The following is a 24,802-nucleotide window of genomic DNA, read 5'->3' on the forward strand; positions in this document are numbered from 1 at the left end:
TGTTGAATTTGATTTATGGAGACAAAAAGAATGAAGGGAAAATACAAGAACAGTTTAAAGTATTTTATCTTTGGGAAGCATGTTTGATGTTGGCTTATTCTTGTTTTCAATCCAAATGAGCTGCACTTTTTCTCCAATGACAGTTAAATCTGGCATATGCAGTTCAGAATTGTAAAAAGCCATTTTTATAAGCAATTTTTTTTTCAAGCTAACCCCCACCACAAACTTTTTTTTAAAATGAGTAAAATTCTGACACAATAAACCAACATCCTTAATTGTTCATTGACAGCGGAATTGCCTGATACTTTTGAAACTGGTAAGCTTAAGTGATATCGAGTGACAAATTACTAGAAATAAGAAACGTAGATAAATATCTACTGTGTTAGTGTGCGACTCCCGGCCAACAAGATGGATTTGCATGTTAAATTAATAAGATAGCAATCTTGGATTTATTTACACACAGTCTTATTCACAGCAGTTTTGAACTGACAAATATGGTTCATTTAAACTGGTGATCTTAGGACTGAGTTAGCATTGTTGTACCAGTAAAGAAAATGACACACAGTAATTCAGCAATGTCATGTTTATGATCGAGATAGATGAACTTTATTTGAGAAGATACAGCATATCTTAACATTTAGATTCCAGAGGAATTCAGTTTCAGTTAAGCCTGTGATTTAAGTAATTTTGAGACTTATATTCTGCATATTACTGTGTGCATACAAGCTACAGTAACTTTGTGTTTTTCTGTTCATTGATTTAACCTGATGTCTTTTTTTTTTCCTTCAGGATCCAGACACAGAGTGCACTAATTCTCCGGCCGCGACGTCCAAGTTCCGACGGAAGAAGCCGAACTACAGTGATGACAGTGTGTTGTCTAATGAAGTGACCGATGTCACGGACTACAGCAACGAGTGTGACAGTTTCCGGGCTCACTTAGAGAGCAGGTGTGCTAACGAGATGGAGGGCTCGCCGCACAAAAACTCAAAGAGAAAGGACTCAGTGAGCAGTATTGAGCGAGAACTCGCCCTTCTGAACAAAGAAATGGAAACTATTCACATGGAATGTCAGGAAATGTGTGACAAACACACAAAGGACCTAGGCAAGAATCAGCTTCAGCGTGAAGCTTTGACAATTAAAAGTCCAAGAATTGTACCCAGAATGGGAACAAGGCTAGAATATTTAAAATATGTGCAATTATATGACAACCCAAATTCTTTGGATCGTCGCGACACCTTACCCAAACAGGTTTCTCAGCAGACGAAGACAGCGTGTGACAAAGACGCATCTACCACAACAAGTGCTTACAACACGGGAGAGAGCTGTCGCAGCACGCCACTGACTCTAGAACTGAATCAGGCTTCAGACGAAGGCGACTTCAAGAACTCCATGCTGTGTCTGGCTCCCTCCAACACAAACGTCTCCGCGCTGAGTGACACCGAGAAACAGACACAGACCCCGTGCGGTCAGAACGAGGGGTCCAGTGATGAGTACGCTAGCATCGGGCCAGGGCTCGAGGCATCCGCAAGTCTCCGCAAACAGAACTGTATGGGCGAGTCCCTTCAGGACCTGTACATGCAGTACGCCGACGTTATGTACACCAACCAGGCCAACCTACAACACACCATAGCCATCCAGCAGAAACTGTTCCAGCAACAAATCGAGCAGAACCCAATGAGGAGCAGAAAGAACAATGGCGTCTCCCAGCAGCCTCCATCTTCTGGTGCTAGCTCGGTCAGTGGTCAGGTGGAGAATAAATCCAGAGACAGTCCGAATGTCTCTAGAGACAGCCCCAATATTACCAGAGACAGCCCAAATGCCACACCTCCAGACAGTAGCGGTCAAATGGAGTGGGTGGTGAAACGTCGGCCAGATGGTACACGCTACATTACACGCCGTCCAATGAAAAGTAAGCTTCTGAAAGAGAGAGCAAAGAAAATCTCAGAGGAACGTTGTGGAATGACCACAGATGATGATGCAATGAGTGAACTGAAATTCGGACGTTATTGGTCAAAGGAGGAGCGTAAAAAGCATATAGAAAAGGCACGCGACCATAAGCGAAAACGCGAGTGCATGATGAAAGCTAAAATGGAGACACTTAAAGAAGCTGAGGAAAAGAAAGAAATAAACATTGTGGAACTCAGTCATCGAAAGATGATGAAACATAAAAACAAGAAAGTGTTAGACAATTTTGTGACTGTGCAGGAGATGCTGGCTCACGGAAGTCGAGTGACAGATGGGAAAACGTACAACCCGCTGCTGTCCGTGACGACAGTTTGATTCTGTCCGCGCTGTAGTAAGCGAGGATTATTTGTGATATACAACATAAACTGATGTGATGTTTTAGAAAGAGATATTTATGTATTTTAAATCATGTTCCATGAAGACTTCTGTTTTCAGTGAATATTTTTTGTTTTGTTTCTGCAGTGAATGTTGACTTGGCTGTGAGATTTAATTATCTGTTGTGGATGTATGTAAGAGATGATTATTGTTATAAAGTCTGCAGGTTGCATATTGCAGCTATAAACACAAGTGCTTTAAGTCATAATGCTGTCATCCTTCATGTGATATGTATGTAGCTGTACACCAGGCCTGCTCTGGTTGATCACTTTGTTATTGTCAGGGGTATGCAGCAGGGATCCCTCCTTACTCCACAATTCTTCATGTTTTATATTCATTATTTGTAAAGTTTCATAACAGTTAAATTATTCTGTTAAGATTTGACAATGTCCTGTACTAAAAGTCTGAGGAACATTGCAATGAAACTGTACATCATATTACACATAAAGGGATTATGAGTTGTAAATTGCAATGTAGATATACATATATTTATCAAGGAGCTGTATTGGTGACAAGCTAGTGTTTGTTGAACCATAGAAGGAATTCCAATTCTCACTGTCTGATAGTCCCCACTAATGAAGATTCTGCCTTTATTTCTGTCTAAAGAAAGGCATTTTTGGTGAATTGTAATTTTCATTTGCCAGAGAATTCCAATGTTTTAAAGTAAAAAGCATTTATTTTAATTTAAGTTTAAGAATTCCAAAAGAGGTAAAATCTGAGCGTATAGACTCTAGTATGAGGTATTTGTCTATACCAGTGATCAGGTGGTCATGTTGTCATAGTAACTGTGTGTTGACATGGTAACTATGTTGAGATGGTAACAGTATGTTGGCATGATAACTGTATGTTGACATGGTAACTATATGTTGACACAGTAACTATATGTTCAAACAGTAACTATATGTTGACAGGTCACGTTCTGTCCAATCTTGTGCTTCATTATTCTGTTTCTGACTTCAGTGATACACAATTAATTCATGTCAAATAAATTATTGTTTTATAAACACTATCAACTCTTGTTTGCATTGTTTTCATATGGTATTTTAAGAGAAAGGGGTGAATATGAGAATCAAGATTTATGTAAATAAGTAAAATAAAAGCATAAATGATCGCTGTGCTTTAAATTTTGAGGGTGGATCCTGATAAATGGTAGGTGGACGTTTTATTGTTTCCCAGAGAGGAAAGTTCTACACATGGTCGGGCTTTTGGTGGGTCTCTTCAACTGTCGAGGGACGGAGCTGACGTTTTTAGTGGATTTATCGTGGGTGGGGCGAGGAGGGTGCTTCTGACAAACGTACCAACATCTTTGTCACGTGGTACAAAGGGTCTTGTCTGGATTATTAACCATACTTGCATGTACATTGTTCAGAGTTCTGAGATAAATGTCCGCCATTAACGCTGGAAACGTTACAGTCTTGACACGGGGTATTCCAATCACGGAGAGAGATGGACACACAAGAAATGTTATCGATATTTAAGAAGATATTTCACATAAAATTCATAAAAAAGAAGAGAATTATTAAATAGTTACAACATACATGCAGTCTGGTGTGATTGTATAATTTTGAGAAATATCGCGCAGGTTTGACAAAGACGTAAACTGTCTGATGGAATATATGTTAAGTTCATCCTTTTCCTCATTATTATTTTGTCATACAACGAAAGACAACTCTGATTTCTCAGTCAATACACAGTTCCAAGTAAAATTTAGACATACCTTCTATAAAAATTTTATTTACCGAAAAAAATCACGCTTTTAATCTGAAAAATGAACCTGACGACCATTTTTGATTTAAAAGTTTAATTAATGCGTCGCCAAATACACATAAAATTATGTCATTAAACATTTTAAAACATGTTTATAAAATTGCACTTGATTTTATTGTTTTAATTTCGATGAACAGTACGTTACTATAGAAGTGTCCCGTACCACCTTTAACATGTTTAATAAAACAATATCTGTCATGCATATAAAGAACAGGGGCATACAAGGCGTTGTATATCCCCCACTCGGAGCAATGAAGGCGAAAGCATTTCAATTTAAGTTAGAATATTGACTTCTGACTTGTATGCATTGTTTTCATTATAAATTTCACGATAGAAGTCAATATTGTGCTTTCATTCTATAAACACGACAGGTATATGTTTCCAAATTAAGCTGCACATCGTTTTTTTGCCTAAATCTTGTATCATTCACTGTTCTTAATTGCAAAATTAGGTATGAATGGGTCCTGTCTCCATCCTAAAATTACTTTTATCTAAAGAATAAGTTTATTTTGATTTTTATTATTGATTTATTAAGATGGAGTCTAGACCCACAATGAATGGGTTATATCCGAAGTGCGTTCAACAGCGCGAGCGCTCGCCTCCGTGAAACTCGCGAGCGCTCGCTTCTGAACGATCACGTAAGCGAGAGCGATCGCTTTTATAAATATCAGTAATAAGAAATCATTCTTTGATTATTATGAGGTGATAATTTCGGTCGGGGCGTGATCAAATCCAATTTTTATTGGATCTTTATGATAGATTTGATCACACCCAGACCAAAATTATCACCTCATAATAATCAAAGAATGATTTCTTATTACTTATATTTATATAATTTTTAGCCATTGTATGTTTAAATATATAAATAAGCAAACCCCGCTGGCATCCAAATTAAACGTCATTTGAAGTTATTGGACTATATTTACATTCTACTGTGTTTTTCCATTAAATTCCGTGATGTTTAAATGCCTCTAAATGCAACAAGTAGTCAAAGGTCAAATTGACGAGTTTTATTATGACGTCACAAACGTTAAACGCTGTAAACTGCAACGTCACAAGCGAAAATCAAAGTTCACGCTTGTGGCTGTTACTGTGGCTCTTCCATTAATAGTAACTTACCCTTAGGATAAGATAGGAATTTTAAGGTATGAATCACATTTGCAGACAAGGCAAGAAATTAAAAAAAATGTAAATATAAGCATTAAATCATGATTTTTTGAAGTATACACTCTCATAACTGCAGCGGTGTGTGCATACAAATTTTCATAACGCGCTAACGCGCGTTACTCAATTTGTATGCACACACCGCTGCAGTTATGAGAGTGTATACTTCAAAAAATCATGATTCAATGCTATAGTATAGTACAAAATCAATTCGTAGTGTTATCACAGGCAAAGACACTAAAACGTGTAAAATAAATATATACCAGGTACCTGTGTGACGGTGCCTATTTACGAGCGGTGTTCAGCTTTAATCACAAAATTAAAACAATCCAACAAGATGATTGATCTGTACACTACATTAGATTGAATTTGTTTTGTTCTTGTTTTTTATTTTGATTTTTATTAATTTTTTTTTTTTTTTTTTTTTTTTTTTTTTTTTTTTTTTTACATTTTTTCATTTCCGAAATATTCCATTCTGGCATCTGAAATTCAATAGTTCGTCAAATTCAACCTACACGTACAATTATGCATACTAGTATACTGCAACCCCGCCCCCCCCCCCCCAAAAAAAAAAAAAACCCACCAAAAAACAATGTTATGAGAATGCTAATAGTATGCATCCTCTTAGGGTAATTTAGCTCCCCTGTGGTATTTTTTTCAACGTTAAAGTAAAGGTTGCCTGCCCTCCTTCTCAAGCCCTGCAAAAGAGCGGTACAGTAGCACAGTTACCGTGAAGGGGTTATAATGGCCCTCTTCTTCGATCGCGTGAATAACTAGATAGGCCTACCGGAAAATTAAAGTGGTAACGTTAACGTTATGGGATACCTCCATGTTATGACGTACTATATATGGAAATAAACAATAAAATTAAATAAGTGTAATTTTATAGGTAGTCCCCCCCCCCCCCCCCAAATTGTCACCTAACACTGAGCGTGGGTTAGAAGGTTTACTAAGAATCTGTAAGTCATGAGTTCGAATCCTTTTTCTGATGTCGTTTGTTCGGCCTTATCCTTATTTTCCTGACCACATGCCGGTTAAACCCCCCCCCCCCCCCCCCCCCCCCACACACACACCTAAAAAGTTATATCATCGAGTATATTGATAACTGAAATTAAGATACAATTAAGTGATATTAAACATTAAAATTTAATTATAACATTAAAAACGGAATACTTGAATAGTTATCAAAATTTATTATAATCATTATCTGGGACCGAAAAGACTTGGGGTCGAAATTGTTTGACGCCGAAAAGACCAAACATTTGGACGTGTATAGAAGCAGAACAGACGACATTTTGGAAAGAGGAAAGGGAAGGGTGTTTTTATCCAATTAGGCTTGGTAGTTTAAATGGTGTCCGTCTAAGAAAAGAAATATGTAAGTGGTTTTTTTAATGATGTGATTTGCTTTGCATTATGCCTAATATTCCCTCATATGATTCCGTCGTGCTACAGTCGTTTTACAGGTAACGAATACTATCAGTATATGGTTTCGTCGTGCATCCGACTATTATTGTCGGAATTCCAAATGTTTTTATTTTTTGTTTTAATCACGATTCTTTGTCCTTCTAAACTGTGGTATCAAACTTCCGAAAATATGAATTAAGGAAGTATTCAACACCCCTCCATTTTCCTAGTTTCGGTATCGAATCAAGCGCCCTCTATCACTTCTGACCAAATATTTTGGGGTAGATCAATTTCGAAAATACACAAGAGGCACAAAATGTTACTTTATGAAATAAGGCCTAATCTTTCATGAAAACACTTTAATTTGTTTTACGGTGCGACCTTAAGTAGCTTTGTTTTTCTCCAATAATTTTTCCAAAAATTATTCGATACTTGCAAATATTTGTTACCGGTAAAACGACTGCACTTAGTCTTGTAAGTAATAGTATAAATACCAGTGCATTAACCATGCCACGGGAAGTTTCTAATTTCGTCTGTTCTTGAACAGTATCAAAAATTAATGCAGCACACGGCATTGAACCAAGTTTATTTCACTGAACATTTTCTTTATGTGATTATGTACAGGAATCAAACTCGGAACTCATGCAGTCAGAAAGAAGCTTTACCACTGAGCCGATAGCATACGCAAGGTCCATATATCACTGACCACCACACATGTATTCCAACAATACAGGTGAGTGAGAGAGAGAGAGAGAGAGAGGGGGAGGGGCAGACATGGAGAGATAAAGAGAGAGGGAAAGACAGAAAGATTCGTTAGATGTACACAGAGAGTGACAGAGAGCACACAGGTGTTGTTTAATTTGTTTAATAGCGAGTGCAGGTCGCTGACGCGAAGCGAGTTCTACTAGCTAGCAAGGCATGTGTGAATAGAAAATTCGGACTAGTTGCACATTGATTCAGTGGATTTTTTGGCGTCAGTTACTCAGACCAGTAATGCCCTGTTTTATCAGACCAGCAGTTCTCTGTAAATATGGTTTCCCATTTCACACTCTCACGAGAACGATAAAAATAATAAAAGACTATGTACAGGCATTGTAAATATACTGCTAACTGGGGTTGGATACCGTTAAGGACAATACGGTACAATACCATGCGGCATTTTTGAAAAGATAAGGTTTTTTTAACGGTATGGTACTAGACCTTATAAATGAGAATGATGATTTGTTTTTTCAATAAATGTGGTTTTGACCTTTTGGTGTTATAATTTATAAAGATCATATATATACAAAAACATTTGAGTTTACAAACCATGCTTATGCTTCATTTATTTAAATTAAAGATTAACAGAGACATAAATAACAGAGATTAGCAGCTGATCGGAATCTCGCGAAATCCCGCGGTCCCTATTGTAAAGTGTTCCCAGTATAAATCATGATATCTTTCTAATAAACAGTTATATCGAAATATAAACAGCTAAAACCAATTACCAAAACATTTAAACTATTATATTTTCATGAGTTTATGTCATATCAACAATATTAAAAGAGGAGTTTTAGGAGGCAGTTGGCTAACCGTTGTCCGAGATTTCGCTGATGTTTATAGCTGGCCAATATATTTTCTATATATTTATCTTATTTTTCAATTTTTTGTTTCAAAAATATCTAAAACCTATGCACATTTTTCATTAAAACAATATAATTTTGGTTTAGGATTATTATCTCAGTTCACTAAAATGTAGTTCTCAAAGTAAGGTTGGTCCCGTACCATTTTTCAACAACAAAACGCGCTAATGGCGGAGTTGCCAATCTCTGTTATTTATGTCTCTGAGATTAATAAACAAATAAATTGAATCTGATTCTCATATGTTTAATAAAGTAACATGTGTTTTCCCCTTTTCCCTGGCAAAATAACTTGCAATGCTTGCAAACACCACCATCTGATTTCCTACTGAGACTAGACAGCCGAGTGCTTTACCCGGTTGCCAGCCATTGTTTGGTCGCACACATATTGACGAAACATGGGAAATAGAACGCATTAAATAAAAAACACTTTTGCGCTATTTTTCTTTTTAATTTACATTTATTGTCAGAATAAAATTTAAACACTATCATTGATTATGTATTTTTTATAATTTATGTATTGATTTATTACTTAAAGTATTGGCAGTCGAATGAAGTATCGTACTAAGAATGATAAAGAACAGATTTCGTTAATTAGCCTATCCTTTTAATACGCAGAGAATTCGATTTTAGCGAGTCTGAATTCGTTTATTGTCCCCCTGCTGCAACGCGGAGCGGGGACATAGAAATGCCGGGCGTGGGTCTGTGTGTCCGTGTGTCCCTGTTTCCGTCCGTCACACTTTATTGTAAGCGCTCTCATGCCTACAAATTTTGACGGATTTTCATTAAATTTATACCAAATGTTTATACTACCAATACTTTGGTCAAGTTCGAAAATCAGCATTGGTCGATACATTTTGTTGGAGTTATGGGACTTTGACCACAGTAATGACTCTGTTTTATCCATAAATTGACCTTGTTAGCACTCCTATTTCTCAATTCTATTCTTGTTTAAATTATTTTAAACGTATAAAAAGCTTCAAAGATACAGAAATACCGTTATTAGTACCGGTATTAAATGAGACGGTATTTTACTGGCATTTTTAAAGCAACTACTCAGTACATTATTGGTACAGGGTACCGGTATCCAACACTACTAATAACACAACGTTGATTCCATTACATAAGACTAACGGAGTTATTGTCCTTTTGAGTGATGCACAATGGATTTCTTACACATTGATCCGACAGAATTTTTTGGCGTCAGTAAATTTCGACCATCAATGCAATTCCAAAAATGCTTGGCTTTCTCATATTCTCACGAGAATCAAAGTTAAACTTTTGAGAAACAGATAAAATGTGTAATTTCAAGAACATCATGCTTTTTAAGTAAATAAAACAGTATATATTTCGCGTAGTTTTTTTCAGGGTAGTTTTTAAAGAGACATACGACACTTGACTGACGTGAACTTTGAAATCACAATTAGGGGAAATTACTGTTACTTTAAATTTGCTGAAATATAAACACCAAAATCTTTTCAAAATCTTGCAGAGCTAACGAATGGGGACATTTCTTCAGAGATAGGAAACAGTTGTAACTTGCTCTTATTTGGTTAAATGCTCACATTTATTTTTATTCACTATATTTACGGTAATTTCCAGGAAGTCCGAATGTTTTTTAAAAGGGGACGTGGCAGCCTCATTCAAAAAATCTTCACATGCAAAAAGAAAAAAAATAATTCTCAAAATCAGGAAAATTCTAATGCGGGGTGAGGAATAGGGAGTGCATAGTATGCATAAATTTAACTCTTTAGCTGCTCAATGTTATCTTTATTTTCACATCCATTTATTACATGCTCCGAAGGGGGGGGGGGGCGGGGGGGAAGTACTCTATGATAAGTAAATTTTTTACATGTAAGTTTACTGCAGAAAAGAGGAAATAAGCTGCAACGAACATTAATATGTTATAATCTTTATATTATTCAGCAACATAGTATCTGAGATAAATTCTACTTATAAATAAATAAAAATTCTTATAAATTATGAATTATGAAAGTCTACTGAAAAAAAGGTATGTTTTATTTTATTTTGCATTCAAATTCATTTACGTTACGTTGATACTTTTATTTTTTATTGATTTATCATAATTCATTATTTGATGATTTTGATCACATGCTGCGCTCGCCCCAACAGCGCACCGTAAAAAATATTAGATAAACCTTATGTAATGTTTCTATGGGGAGAGTAGTCATTAAATCTTTTTTAGACAGAGAGACAAACAAAGACATAAAGATACATGTTATGTTAGATGTACATAGGGGGTGACAGAACAAGCAAGTGCTTTAATTTGTTTATAGATAAACTGTGATTTTGGAATGTTTCTAGGAGGAGGATGGTCAATCTTTTTAGTCAGGTATGAGGATTTCTGATGAAGATTTGATTTCTGAAAAGGGTGAATGGATAAATAGCAATGGTGTGTCAGAGTAATTGAACATTCATGTGTTATAGAAGAGGAGTGAGCTACACCAGGCTTGAACTCGGGACCCTTCAGTTTAAAAACCAACGCTCTACCGACTGAGCTAAAGGGTTACCCCACTAGCTACAGTCCCTGAAACGTTCTACTTTCCCACTTGAATGGTCACCAGGGCGCACTCTGAGCGTACGCTGAGCGAACGGTGAGCGCACGCTGAACGGAATTTGGTGAACGCTAATGAACGGTGAATGATGTGCGAACTCAGAATGCAAACGGAGCGCAAAGTGAACGGTGAACGCACGGTGAACAATATGTGAACGCTTTATGAACGCAAGATGAACGGTTTATTCGGAGTGTCTTGGGAGTTATCCTTACATTGTATTTCGTTTGTAATCAGGATAAAATAACAAAAAACCTACATGTACAGTGCTGCTATCGTAAAAGTTGACAAAATTATTCAGACCAATATCTTGTAAACTGCATACTATCCTGCAAATAATCTCTATCCTATCCTATAACATATCATTTATATTTACATTGTATTGGAATAAGAGTTAATTAAAACGAAATTTGATTCAGAAAGGGATTGGAAAATGCATCTTTGTTTCTCAATAAAATAGGATATGTTAAAGAAACCGAATAATATCCCTTTAACTGAATGATTGAAAGGACGGACTGAAACTAAATTCAACTTGTGTCCAGAGGGATGGAGGGGGGGGGGGGGGGGGGGGTAGTAAATCCTGGATTTACTAACTTCAGAGATTCTTAAGGCATGCGCCCAATAGGGGTTAGCAAATCCTGGATTTGCTAACCCCCTTAGTAAATCCTGAAGAATTTTTACTCAAGCACATAACATAAGAACTTAGATCACACCATCTGCAAATGAACATTTACATAATTATATTTTGAATGAATAAATCCACTTTGTAAGAAATACATGACTGAATGTTTAAAAAAAAATCAATATCTACAGGCATTTAGATTTTTTTTATTGTATACTTTTGTAATGTAGGTAAAACTAATTTCAGTTTCCACATCATCAATAAACTAAGGACATTCAGTAATGCCCTGATTTACATTGACTGTGTTAAAATCAGGGTTAGTGGATAAATTAGTAGTGACTAAGGCTACTTTTCACTGTTTCTCTAAATTCCAAGAATTAAAATAATTCCAAATTCAAATAATACTCTGTTATCAGTTGATATTCTGCTATCTTTTTAGGTTTCATCCTCATTGAAGGTAGTAACAATTGGTCCATGCAGTTATGGAAAACCAACAAACAGTCGTGGTATAGTATGTACATTTATTCAATTATGAAACATTAATAATTTATACAGACAATCAATCATTATTATACCCCCGCTCCGAAGGAATAGGGGGTATACTGTTTTACCCATGTGTGTCTGTCTGTCCGTCTGTCTGTAACAAAAATTCTGTCGCATTTATCTCGGCAACTATTCATTGCAGATGCTTGAAATTTTAACTGGTGGCTTCTTGGTACTTAAGGTATCGCTGTGTGTGTGTGATCTATTAACAGTAAACTACACGGTAAAAGTTTACATGTAATGAACACTAATTTGAACACGTATCAAGTGATGCATTAATATTTATTTGAATATGATGTGCTTACTTTTTAGGTTTTATCCTCATTCAAGGAAGTAACAACTGGTCCAGTTATGGAAAACCACCACATAGTCGTGGTATAGTATGTACATTTTTTTTATTACGAAACATCAGCAATTTGTACAGCTAATCTCTCATTCTTCTTTCAACACTGGTATGAATCTGGTGAATTGTTTAATATATGTTTACATTAAGTACAAAACAGGAAGTAAATTAAAGTGAACCTTCTCAGACACTACCTAATCAGTTTAAAGGTGGGAATGTTGATCATTTTAATCACATTTTATTCAGCTAATCTCTATGTATTCTTTCAATGATTTGATAACTAGATTTTATGTTTACATACAAATGTGAAGGTTGATTCAACAAAGTGTCGTTGATACTACTACATTACATCAAACAGTCTAACAGGTCAAACAGAGTGAAAAGGGGAACAACTCAATCTCTTTTGTTGCCAGTTTTAATATGAAAAGAGTTATTCCCCTTTTCACCTATTCCTAAATCATTACATTCATGTTTAATATAGATAACAATGTAAAGAGTACTCAACTTTATCCATTACCTAGTATGAATATAAGTAAAATACAAAATAATTAATATCCTAAAAAAAATTGATTCAATACTAGTATAAAACTCTTTGAATAACTGCATGTACCTGAAATGATTGATTGAGACACTGCCAGACAGACACAAACACATGATGATGCTTGTTCAGAAGTCAATTTCTCTCCCAAGATATCCCCTACTTAATTTCTTTCTTATCATCAACTTTAAACAGAATTGATTATCAATCCATGTTAATGTGTCTAAAAACTTTCAATGGTTGATTATTTAGTGGGATGGGTTAAATAATGACGGACCCAAAACAGGGATTCGATCAACGGGTCCTCTGAATTTTAAGTTTTCTCAACTAACTGAGCTATCTGGCACCGTCATCCCACTGTTGTGACCGTCACATTTGTAAGATTTTCACCCATCATTGATTTAAGTAGCTGAACAGCTCAATCCTTAACTATTTCTGTTATCAGCATTTGTTCGGTATTTATTTTTTACATGTATGTTCTCCTGTTTGTCTTTTAGGTTAATGTAATACATGTACATGTACTGTTGTGTAGAATTGTGTGGTCTCTTTTTAGGTCTATAGAGTATGGTTTTCAAAGATACAGTAGACAAGAGAAAGAAAAGAGGATTAATTGTATACGGTATAGTATTCATGAATATTATAAACTGTTCATAAGGCAGCTAACCTGTTCCTTTCTTGGTTACTCAGGTGACCTATTGCTATCGTAAGTTCGTTGTTGTGTGTCATTCATAGACATTATATTATACAGCTCTTAAGTGGGTATGTGGGCAGTAGTCATTGTGTTAGCCCTATGGTAAGAACTAGCTGTTACTTGAGAGCATAGCAATTTCTTACCAAGAGATTAACAAAATATGAACTGCCCTCATTCCCATTTAGTGATTTTTTTTGTTCAAACAAGGGAAAACTATCATTGTTGTAATGTCAGGGCTGGGATATTGTCAAATTATTTGCTCGTGGAATTGTCAAATAATTGGCCAGGGTATGGGGTAAAGCATGGGCCATAAGCCAGTAGTCAAAGACCTCATGTATAATTTGGTTAGTTCCTGTATTGCACACATTTGATAATGACGTGCGCATTGTGTTTTGATAACAATTATAGTCTGTTCTCTTGCTGAACTGCACTGCACCTGTACTTTTTAATGCATTTTACGTAGTAGAACTTACCGAATGCAGCAGTTATGGGCCATAATTACAAAATATGGAATAGGATCAACCAAAAGGCAAAGATTTCTGCCCGCCCTCTTCTCTTAAACAGACCTAAAACTTAAAAATGGTTATTAATTTTAAAGTAACATGATCCAATATATTGATTTAGCATTTAAAAAAAAATTGTATATATTGAAACAAATTTTTCCACAGTCAACTTCAGTAGATTTAAAAACCATAGATAAAAGTTGTTTGAGCATTGGACTTATTTTTTGTGTTTATTCATCCCCGGTACCAAGAAAAAGGATTTATTGAATATATATATATAGATATAGAATATATATAGAGAAATTATATAGTACATGTTTAAAGGAGAGAGATGGATAATATATGGTGAGAAGAGAAAGTGAGAGGGAGATACATGGAGAGAGATACATTTAGAGAGAGAGAGAGAGAGAGAGAGAGAGAGAGAGATCAACAGTCCATATTCAGTAGAGAATGACGTGCACGCTGTAAGTTTTCTGAAGGTCATCTCTAAAGACTTGTTGATCAAACTCACTCAGAGATTATACTTTTACATTTTAAGCAGAGAAACTCTCTCTCTCTCTCTCTCTCTCTCTCTCTCTCATACACTTATCAATCATTTTTGTCCCCCGCCGCAACGCGGAGCGGGGACATAGAAATGCCAGGCGTACGTCCGTCCGTCACACTTTTTTGTAAGCGCTCTCATGCCTACAAATTTAGACGGATTTTCATTAAATTTATACCAAATGTTTATACCACTATTACCTTGGTCAAGTTTGAAAATCAGCATTGGTCGGTACTTTTTGTTGGAGTTATGGGACTTTGACCACAATAATGACTCCGTTTTATCCAAAAATTGACCTTGTAAGCGCTCTCATGCCTACAAATTTTGACGGATTTTCATTAAATTTATACCAAATGTTTATACTACTAATACTTTGGTCAAGTTCGAAAATCAGCATTGGTCGATACTTTTTGTTGGAGTTATGGGATTTTGACCATAATAATGACTCTGTTTTATCCAAAAATTGACCTTGTAAGCGCTCTTATGCCTACAAATTTTGACAGATTTTCATTAAATTTATACCAAATGTTTATACCACTAATACCTTGGTCAAGTTCGAAAATCAGCCTTGGTCGATAGACTCGATACTAGTATACTGCTTGACCGGCGGGGGACCCAGGATTTTTTCTTGTTGGGGGATATTTTTTTCTACTGTTTGAGCATTCTATAATCAGTACCATAATAATGAACCATCATTTATCTCTAAAGAGAAAATGTATTATAACTTTAAAGTAACATCTGTTTTTAAACTAAAGATTTGTTAAAAGAACTATATATGATATTAGTCAAATTTGGCCCCCATAATTCGCTATTTTAAAAGTGATTCAGGTACATTAATTTGTTGTGTTATTTTATAAAAGAGTTGACATAAAATATGTTTTTCCCCTATTTATTTGATTTTCATGCACTCACTGGCAGTATATGACGTCAGAAGTGACGCTATTTTCATAATTCAATCAAAATCAGTCAAAAATTGACATTTTTCTTATCTTTTTTCGACTGGGAAATATAGAGCGACTCTTTGAACAAGAACGAACTTTTTGTCAATCATAAATACTGGGGAGATACGTCTTTGTTGAAAATATTTTGTTTGTTCAAGCAGTCGCTCAATGTTTCCTTAAAGAAAAACTGCTTCAAAACAAGCCGTTTTATGATAAAAATGAGAAAATGGCGGGAAAAGGTACACTTTATGATGTCATATTTTTAAATTGTGGGCACTAAAATCAAAATGAAAATTATGAAAAAACTTCAAATGTATATTTGTACAAATAAAATAAAGAATTACAGTAAAATGACAATGTTCATTTTAGGGGGCCATTTTAGGCTCAAACCGTATATAGTCCTTTGATGTTATACATGTATCTATAAAACTTTTTAATTGAAAGTAGTTAATGTAATAGACCATGATTGACATTATACTTTTTACATGCAGGTAATGATATAAAGACCTAGACCCTCCAGACCATGGACCCAGCAAGTACAACATATAAAGTACATCAGTGCTCTAAGTGTCCAGAGGACACAGAGTACTATTGTGAATCATGTCCATGTGATCTGTGTCAAAAGTGTAAAGAAAACCATGTGAAAAACCTCACAACAATAGACCATTATGTTGTGTCACATTATGAGAAATTCAACAACATCCCAACACAAGAGATTTGTGTGAGACATCGTAGCCATGTTTATATAAAGTACTGTGAACCTTGTCAAGTTCCTGTGTGTTATTCTTGTTTTGGACATAAATCTCACAGATTCCCTGTTTCTCTCTTTCGACAAAGTAAGCACAAGATTCTAAGCTTACGAGGAGCTTATAAAACAAAGCAACAACATAGAGGAACCATTCACACCATCAGAAGTGAGGCTCTCTTTTACAGACCTGTTCTCCTGCCACGAATCACAGATGACATCAAAACCTGTCGCACAGAATTCTCCCGCTATCAATCAGAGATGTTAACAAAGGCCCAGACACTGAAGAAGCTCATTAACTATGTGGTATATGATCTATTGAATAATGTGTTATGTGACTTTAATTTCAAACACAGATGTTTAAAACAGAAGATGGAAACAAACAGATATATTGTCAGCCTACAGAGATATGTACGCATGTATGAACAGTCAACATTCAGTGCGCTACAATTCCTCTCCTCCATAAAGACAGCCCTCCCCCAGATACATCTTACACTCCACACCAGCCAGCTCTCCATGACTGAGTCACTCAACAAGGAGGACGTGATGGAGTCACTGAGTGCAATCCAAATCACAGAGAGAGGAAACCGACGCGTAGGAAACCAGTGTCTGCTGAAACTGACGTCTGGTGCTGAGTTCCATCAATCTCTCACACTGACAGGTGTTCATGGTTGTTATCACATTTCCTGTGTGACATCAGACCGGGTCTGGGTCAGTGATTGGGATAGCAATCTCATGTTGACAGACACAACAGGTGTCCCTCTACATCGTGTGGAGGATTCATGGAGTGGTTTATATAGGTATGGATTACACACAGTGAACAGTGAGAGTGAATTGATTTACATAAATAGGAATTATAACATTAAGAAACGATCAAAGGATATGAAAACAACCAAAACATTGATAAAGAAAAAAATATTCTCTAAATGGAGACCACGGTGTGTGTACTGGTCCCCGTCCACTGGGGATCTACTGGTCGGGATGTATAGAATGAAAACATGGATAGGCAAGGTAACCCGGTACAACCAGAGTGGACAACTCACACAAACCATACAGAAAAACAACACAGGACGGGGACTGTATAGACATCCTAACTATATAACAGAGAACAACAATGGGGATGTCGTGGTGTCTGACTATCACTTGTCTGGTGCTGTAGTGGTGACAGAGCGTGGAGGAAGACATCGTTTCTCCTACACAGGACATCCATCAGGATCACGACTAGAGCCACGTGGAATCTGTACTGACGCGCTGTCACACATCCTGGTGTGTGATGATACAACCAAAACAGTACAGATGATAGACGAGGACGGTCAGTTCCTGTCACATCTACTGATAAGACCATCAGGGATATTCTCACCATACAGCCTGAGTTATGATGTCAACACTCACCGTCTCTGGGTCGGATCACAGGACAACAAGACGGTGGTTATATACAGGTATATCACCAGAAAGGACGCTCTGACAGGTAAGTCTGGCTCATTATTGTTTACAATTATATAGAAGTATAATATATCGTGTTTGAGACATGTATATGTACACACTTAACAAGTTGTCAGTGGCAGCTTATTTATCTTTGTTCAATAAATTTATGTACAAGTATTTAACTCTTAATAGCTTGTTAGATTTAAAAACACACAGGAATATGCTATTAAATAAAATTAATTATTTAGATACATCTGTGTATTATTTCAATTGATTAATGAATTAATCACAATCACATGTCATTGTAATTACAATGTTATTGATAAACTGTTTTAATTAATACATCTAGAATGTGTGTTAGTATACAAAAGCAGACAACTGTTTTAATAAGATTAATTAATTTTATTCACTTATCATATAAAGCAATACATGTGTGATGTTTGATTTATTGCAGACACTGCTGATAAACTCCACACCAGCCAGCTCTCCATGACTGAGTCACTCAACAAGGAGGATGTGATGGAGTCACTGAGTGCAATCCAAATCACAGAGAGAGGAAACCGACGCGTAGGAAACCAGTGTCTGCTGAAACTGACGTCTGGTGCTGAGTTCCATCAATCTCTCACACTGACAGGTGTTCGTGGTTGTCATCACATTTCCTGTGTGACTTCAGACCGGGTCTGGGTCAGTGATTGGAGAAACAATCTCATGTTGACAGACACAACAGGTGTCCCTCTACATCGTGTGAAGGATTCATGTCGTGGTGATATATTAACTGGTAATGGAGGATTCCACACAGTGAACAGTGAGAGTGAACTGATTTATATAGATTGGAAAAATAACATCAACAAACTGTTAAAGGATATGAAAACAACCACCACATTTATAGAGACAACAGACTCTACATGGGAACCACTGTGTGTGTACTGGTCCCCGTCCACTGGGGATCTACTGGTCGGGATGTATAACTATAGGACAGAGACAGGCAAGGTAACCCGGTACAACCATAGTGGAAAACTCACACAGACCATACAGAACGACAATACAGATCTGGGACTGTATAGAAAGCCTAACTATATAACAGAGAACAACAATGGGGATGTCGTGGTGTCTGATGATGATGATGCTGTAGTGGTGACAGAGCGTGGAGGAAGACATCGTTTCTCCTACACAGGACCTCCATCAGGATCAGGACTACGGCCACGTGGAATCTGTACTGACCCGCTGTCACACATCCTGGTGTGTGATTATAGAACCAACACAGTACAGATGTTGGACAAGGACGGTCAGTTCCTGTCACATCTACTGACAAAATCACAAGAGATGGGTGTACCATACAGCCTGAGTTATGATGTCAACACTCACCGTCTCTGGGTAGGATCACAGGACAACAAGGTGTGTGTCTACAGTTATATAGACACACAGGACGCTCTGACAGGTAAGTCTTTGTCTTAACAGGCAGTGTTAATTATTTGTTAATAAGAGAAATCTGGATTTATTGTATATTTCTATCATTTTTTGTTATTGTTAAACTTGGTTTAATTTTAATAAGAAAAAAAAATGGATTTGTCTTTAAATACCAAGGAAAAGAGTTACATGTACAGACAGATATTATGCTGAATATGGATATTTTTGTCATTACTTATTCAATAAAATCAGTACAACTACATTGTAATTATTATACCTATTAATTAATAGCTAATTAATGCCTTGTTGTAGATGAGGAAACACACTCCTCTGGTATGGAGGCCATGTTTAGCTCCAGTGATGGGGAGGCCATGCTAAGCTCAACACCAGCCGTAGAATGGAGATAGCTTGGATATTGACAGGTTGTAAATGTTTCTGTACAAATCTAGTCTGCTCTCAAAACCACATATGTTCTTTGTCACTTTGTTCAACATCTGCAGCTGAAATTGAGCTGTGTATAATTCACATGGACTGTAATACTGACTCCTGTTTATTTCACTCTTTGTGATGTTAATTAAAAACATGCATGTCTGTCTTTTGATGAATGTAGACTAAAGTTCAGTGTGTATAACTATTCAATTGAAATGATAATCTAATCAATTTGATAATTTAATTTTAGCCCGAGCCTATTTTTGCAGCCAAATGACAGCTAATGTATTAATTTTTATACCCCCGCTCCAAAGGAGAGGGGGTATACGGTTTTACCCTTGTGTGTCTGTCTGTCCGTCCGTAACAAAAATTTCTGTCGCATTTATCTCAGCAACTATTTATCGCAGATGCTTGAAATTTTTACACAATGTTTGTTAAGGCATGCCATATCGTGGGATGTATTTTTGTACCAATCTGATGTCAACTTCCTGTTAAATGACGGCTTTGCTTATTTTTTAACCAAAATTTTCAAAATAATTTTCGTGAAAGATTTCTCAGCAACTGTTTATCGCAGATGCTTGAAAGTTTTACACAATATTTGTATAGGCATGCGATATCATGGGATATATTTTTGTACCAACCAGACGTCAACTTCCTGTTAAATGACAACTTTGTTTATTTTTAGTAAAAATTTTCAAATAAATTTTTGTCAAAGAATTCTCAGCAACTGTTTATTGCAGATGCTTGAAATTTTTACACAGTATTTGTATAGGCATGCCATATCGTTGGATATATTTTTGTACTAATCGGACGTCAACTTCCTGTTTAATGAGTACTTTGTTTATTTTTAACCAAAATTTTCAAACAAATTTCCGTCAAAGAATTCTCAGCAATTGTTTATTGCAGATGCTTGAAATTCTAACACACTATCCATATTGTGGGATATATTTGTGTATCAATCGGACGTCAACTTCCTGTTAAAGACGATTTTGTTTATTTTTAGCCAAAATTTTCAAATAAATTTTTGTCAAAGAATTCTCAGCAACTGTTTATCGCAGATGCTTGAAATTTTTACACAGTGTGTGTTAAGGCATGCCATATCGTTGGATATATTTTTGTACCAATCGGATGTCAACTTCCTGTTTAATGAGTACTTTGTTTATTTTTAGCCAACATTTTCAAACAAATTTCCGTCAAAGAATTCTCTGCGACTATTTATTGCAGATGCTTAAAATTTTAACACACTATTTGTTTTGGCATGCCATATTGTGGGATATATTTGTGTATCAATCGGACATCAACTTCCTGTTAAAGATGAATTTGTTTATTTTTAGCAAACATTTTCAAACAAATTTTTGTCAAAGAATTCTCAGCAACTGTTTATTGCAGATGCTTGAAATTTTTACACAGTATTTGTATAGGCATGCCATATCGTTAGATATATTTTTGTACTAATCGGACGTCAACTTCCTGTTTAATGAGAACTTTGTTTATTTTTAGCCAAAATTTTCAAACAAATTTCCGTCAAAGAATTCTCAGCAATTGTTTATCGCAGATGCTTGAAATTTTTACACAGTGTGTGTTAAGGCATGCCATATCGTTGGATGTATTTTTGTACCAATCGGATGTCAACTTCCTGTTAAATGAGTACTTTGTTTATTTTAGCCAACATTTTCAAACAAATTTTCCTCAAAGATTTCTCAGCAGCTATTTATCTCAGATGCTTGAAATTTTAACACACTATTTGTTTAGGCATGCCATATTGTGGGATATATTTCTGTACCAAACGGATGCCAGCTTTTTGTTAAATGTCGACTTTGCTTATTTTGCATATTCACATCAGAGCGGGGGTATCACTAGTGAGCATTGGCTCACAGATATCTTGTTTTTAGATATATCAGTTTTAATGAAGTTTATATGGATAGTCTCCCTTACATAAGAGCAAATTATTTAAGCAATACAGTTTTGTGGATGTTGCAGGATAAAATTGTAGTCAATAAATGCTATTTTTTTTAGTATATCCTTTAATATTTTAACACCAAATCTATTCTGCTATATTCACCAGAACTTAATTTATTGTCTACCAACAGGTTTTCTGTGTAAAAATTAATTTATGTTGGGACCTCTCTGAAATACAATCTTAATTGTTTTGTTGTTTAAGCTTGCGAGAGGTGTGGTGGTATTTTATAAACATTTGAAAAATTTACATTTAGGTCATTGGCTCAGTAAGGGTATATGTTTGTGAATGATTGTGAAACTTAATATTCTCTCTCTCTCTCTCTCTCTCTCTATATCTCTCTCTCTCTCTCATTTAAACATTTGCACCTAATGATATACTATGATGCAACTTGTAATAAACATGTGTACAAATTCTAATTAATTTTAGATACCAGAAAACTATATCAAGTATCAGCGAGAAACAACATAATTCATGTAAGTAACTTTTCTCTATATAAGCTGCAGGTAATGTATATTATTAAGAAGGAAATGTTAACAGGAGCACTAGCAATCATATATCAATGGATTGCTCAATGTTTTGATATTATTGTCTGTCTGGGATTTTTACTAGATAGGATCTTGTACATGTAAGCAATTACACTCCACCCAACGAAGTTGCAAGGGGTATAATGTTTTTGACCAGTATGTCAGTCAGTCTGTCCGTCAGTGCTGGTTTTTTTTTGTAAGCGCAAATTCTCTTTAATCGTTGCAAAGAATTTTATGAAACATTGTGGATAATTAAGACACAATGTGTAGATTTGCATATTACAAGGAAAATGTGATTCCATTATTTTTATAAGAACTTTTGCCGTTTTAAACTTAGAATTTTTATCTTATATTGAATATAGTAATACACAGTTTGTAAGTGTAACTCCTCTAAAACTGCTCCATGGAATTCAAAGAAACTCTTTGGGCATTTAAGACAAGATGTGTAAAAGTGCATATTACCAGAAATTCTGTTTCCATATTTTTTTTTTCTTGAAAATTCTTTTTTTTAGACTTATTTTTTTTTAAATGTAAAAGACAAAGGAATAGATGTGAACATTTGCAGGAAGTTTTGAGCTTATAAGGTTTTGCAAGTTATGGTTTTTGCCAAATTATTTTCTGTATTGGGAAGCGTTGGGTGTGTGAGCTTACATTGGAACTAAACTTGATTATTGATTTACTTTAACTCATTGTGAGACAGACAGGCACCAGGGTAGAATTATTGTAATGTGCAATTGATTGATGGAGAGAGAGAGAGAGAGAGAGAGAGAGAGAGAGAGAGAGAGAGAGAGAGAGAGAGAGAGAGAACTAAACTTTAAAAATTGATATATTATGTGAACTATGTCGTATTGAAGATTTATAATTTAGGGTGAGACAGACACTGGGGTAGATTTATAGGATATTTATTTGATGGAGAGAGAGAAAGAGAGAGAGAGCACTAAGTTTGTAAATTGATATGTTATGTGGACTATGCCGTTTAAATGATTTTTAAATTTTGAACTTTTTAAGGTTGTTAAAGATTCATATAAATTTATTAGTAAAGTAAGAATATACAAATGATATTAATGAATGACTTATCATATAACAATTATAAAATCTGAACATGTATTTAAGCTAACTATTTCCTTTACAGTTGACTGGTTTCCTATAGACCGTGGACTGGTAGAAATTGGTGTCAACATGATGAACTCACCATAAACCTCTCTCAAACAGTGACTGTCATGGGTTGGATCGTCTATCGACCCTTGATGGGAATGGACATATTAACTATGGACTTTCTTTATTGTGGAATTTACGTTAAGTGGGTACATGGACATATCTCTCTTGTGCATCAAGTACATTTGGTAAAGAATACAAACAGTGAAGTGAATAACATTTATTTAAACATCTGAAAATAAAGAGGTCATTTACTATCGTCATAGGAACTTGATACATGCCACATACTGTACATGTACATGTATATGTACATCACTTGAATTCGTTGATAAAAGATCATAAAGATGAAAAGATATGTAAGTTTACTGTGTATTTTTTGTAATGATACATATAACCAATAGCCGACTAATGATTTTATAGTGATACATAAACCAATAACCGACTAATGATTTTATAATGATACATAAAACCAATAGCCGACTAATGGTTTTATAATGATACATAAACCAATAACTGACTAATGGTTTTATAATGATACATAAACCAATAACCGACTAATGATTTTATAATGATACATAAAACCAATAGCCGACTAATGGTTTTATAATGATACATAAAACCAATAACTGACTAATGATATTATAATGATACATAAAACCAATAACCGACTAATGATATTTTAATGATACATAAACCAATAACTGACTAATGATTTTATAATGATACATAAACCAATAACCGACTAATGATATTTTAATGATACATAAACCAATTACCGACTAATGATATTATAATGATACATAAACCAATAACTGACTAATGATTTTATAATGATACATAAACCAATAACCGACTAATGATATTTTAATGATACATAAAACCAATAACCGACTAATGATATTTTAATGATACATAAACCAATAACTGACTAATGATTTTATAATGATACATAAACCAATAACTGACTAATGATATTTTAATGATACATAAAACCATTTACCGACTAATGATATTATAATGATACATAAAACCAATAACCGACTAATGATATTATAATGATACATAAAACCAATAACCGACTAATGATATTTTAATGATACATAAAACCAATAACTGATTAATGATTTTATAATGATACAAAAACCAATAACCGACTAATGATTTTATAATGATACTTAAAACCAATAACTGACTAATGATTTTATAATGATACTTAAAACCAATAACCGACTAATGATTTTATCTCCTCTGTACATCATTATTGCTGAGTGTGTTTTTGATTCAGTTGTTAAGAGTGCTTGTGTTTTTGATGTTTTACCCTGGTTTCTTTTTCCTCAGAAATAAAGAATGACTTATCTTGATGTTGTTATTATGTCTGAGTGATTATATATAGCCTTAGAATTTGATGCAGATTGATCTAATCTCTCTTTGTACAGTAAAACTTGCCTATAAGGTACTTGGATATACAGAAACGGGGGTAGTTAATAATATATAACATATTTCCCTTTCAATCTTATTACAACTCTTTTTTTGTCATGACGAAAATATGGAACTTAACATTAAGTCGC

General features: G+C 35.1%; 2 protein-coding genes across 7 annotated transcripts in view; both read left to right on the top strand.

The window, feature by feature from the left end:
- Nucleotides 1-3,353, top strand: part of LOC128161767 (E3 ubiquitin-protein ligase PDZRN3-B-like) — a 91,877-nt gene extending 88,524 nt beyond the window's left edge. For both annotated transcript variants that reach the window (XM_052825157.1, XM_052825156.1), the window contains one exon: nt 790-3,353. In XM_052825157.1, the coding sequence (XP_052681117.1) occupies nt 790-2,280 (1,491 nt within the window). In that variant the 3' untranslated portion in view covers nt 2,281-3,353. The remainder of the gene's footprint in view (nt 1-789) is intronic.
- A 3,165-nt stretch (nt 3,354-6,518) lies between these two features.
- LOC128159835 (uncharacterized) lies at nt 6,519-24,595 on the top strand. Of its 5 annotated transcripts, XM_052823035.1 has the most exons (11): nt 6,519-6,646; nt 7,300-7,408; nt 11,929-12,000; nt 12,175-12,213; nt 12,345-12,412; nt 13,467-13,532; nt 16,081-17,802; nt 18,214-19,197; nt 19,479-19,588; nt 21,982-22,028; nt 23,212-24,595. In XM_052823035.1, exons 7-9 carry the CDS (start codon nt 16,113-16,115, stop codon nt 19,571-19,573), a joined length of 2,769 nt encoding a protein of 922 aa, XP_052678995.1. In that variant the 5' UTR covers nt 6,519-6,646; nt 7,300-7,408; nt 11,929-12,000; nt 12,175-12,213; nt 12,345-12,412; nt 13,467-13,532; nt 16,081-16,112; the 3' UTR covers nt 19,574-19,588; nt 21,982-22,028; nt 23,212-24,595. The 5 variants fall into 5 exon arrangements, with proteins under 5 accessions (XP_052678995.1, XP_052678994.1, XP_052678996.1 ...); XM_052823034.1 differs by lacking the exon at nt 12,175-12,213; XM_052823038.1 differs by lacking the exon at nt 7,300-7,408 and having other exon boundaries at nt 6,526-6,646.
- Nucleotides 24,596-24,802: the final 207 nt, after the last annotated feature.

This window comes from Crassostrea angulata, chromosome 8 (genome assembly GCF_025612915.1).
Source record: "Crassostrea angulata isolate pt1a10 chromosome 8, ASM2561291v2, whole genome shotgun sequence".
Lineage (NCBI taxonomy): Eukaryota > Metazoa > Mollusca > Bivalvia > Ostreida > Ostreidae > Magallana > Magallana angulata.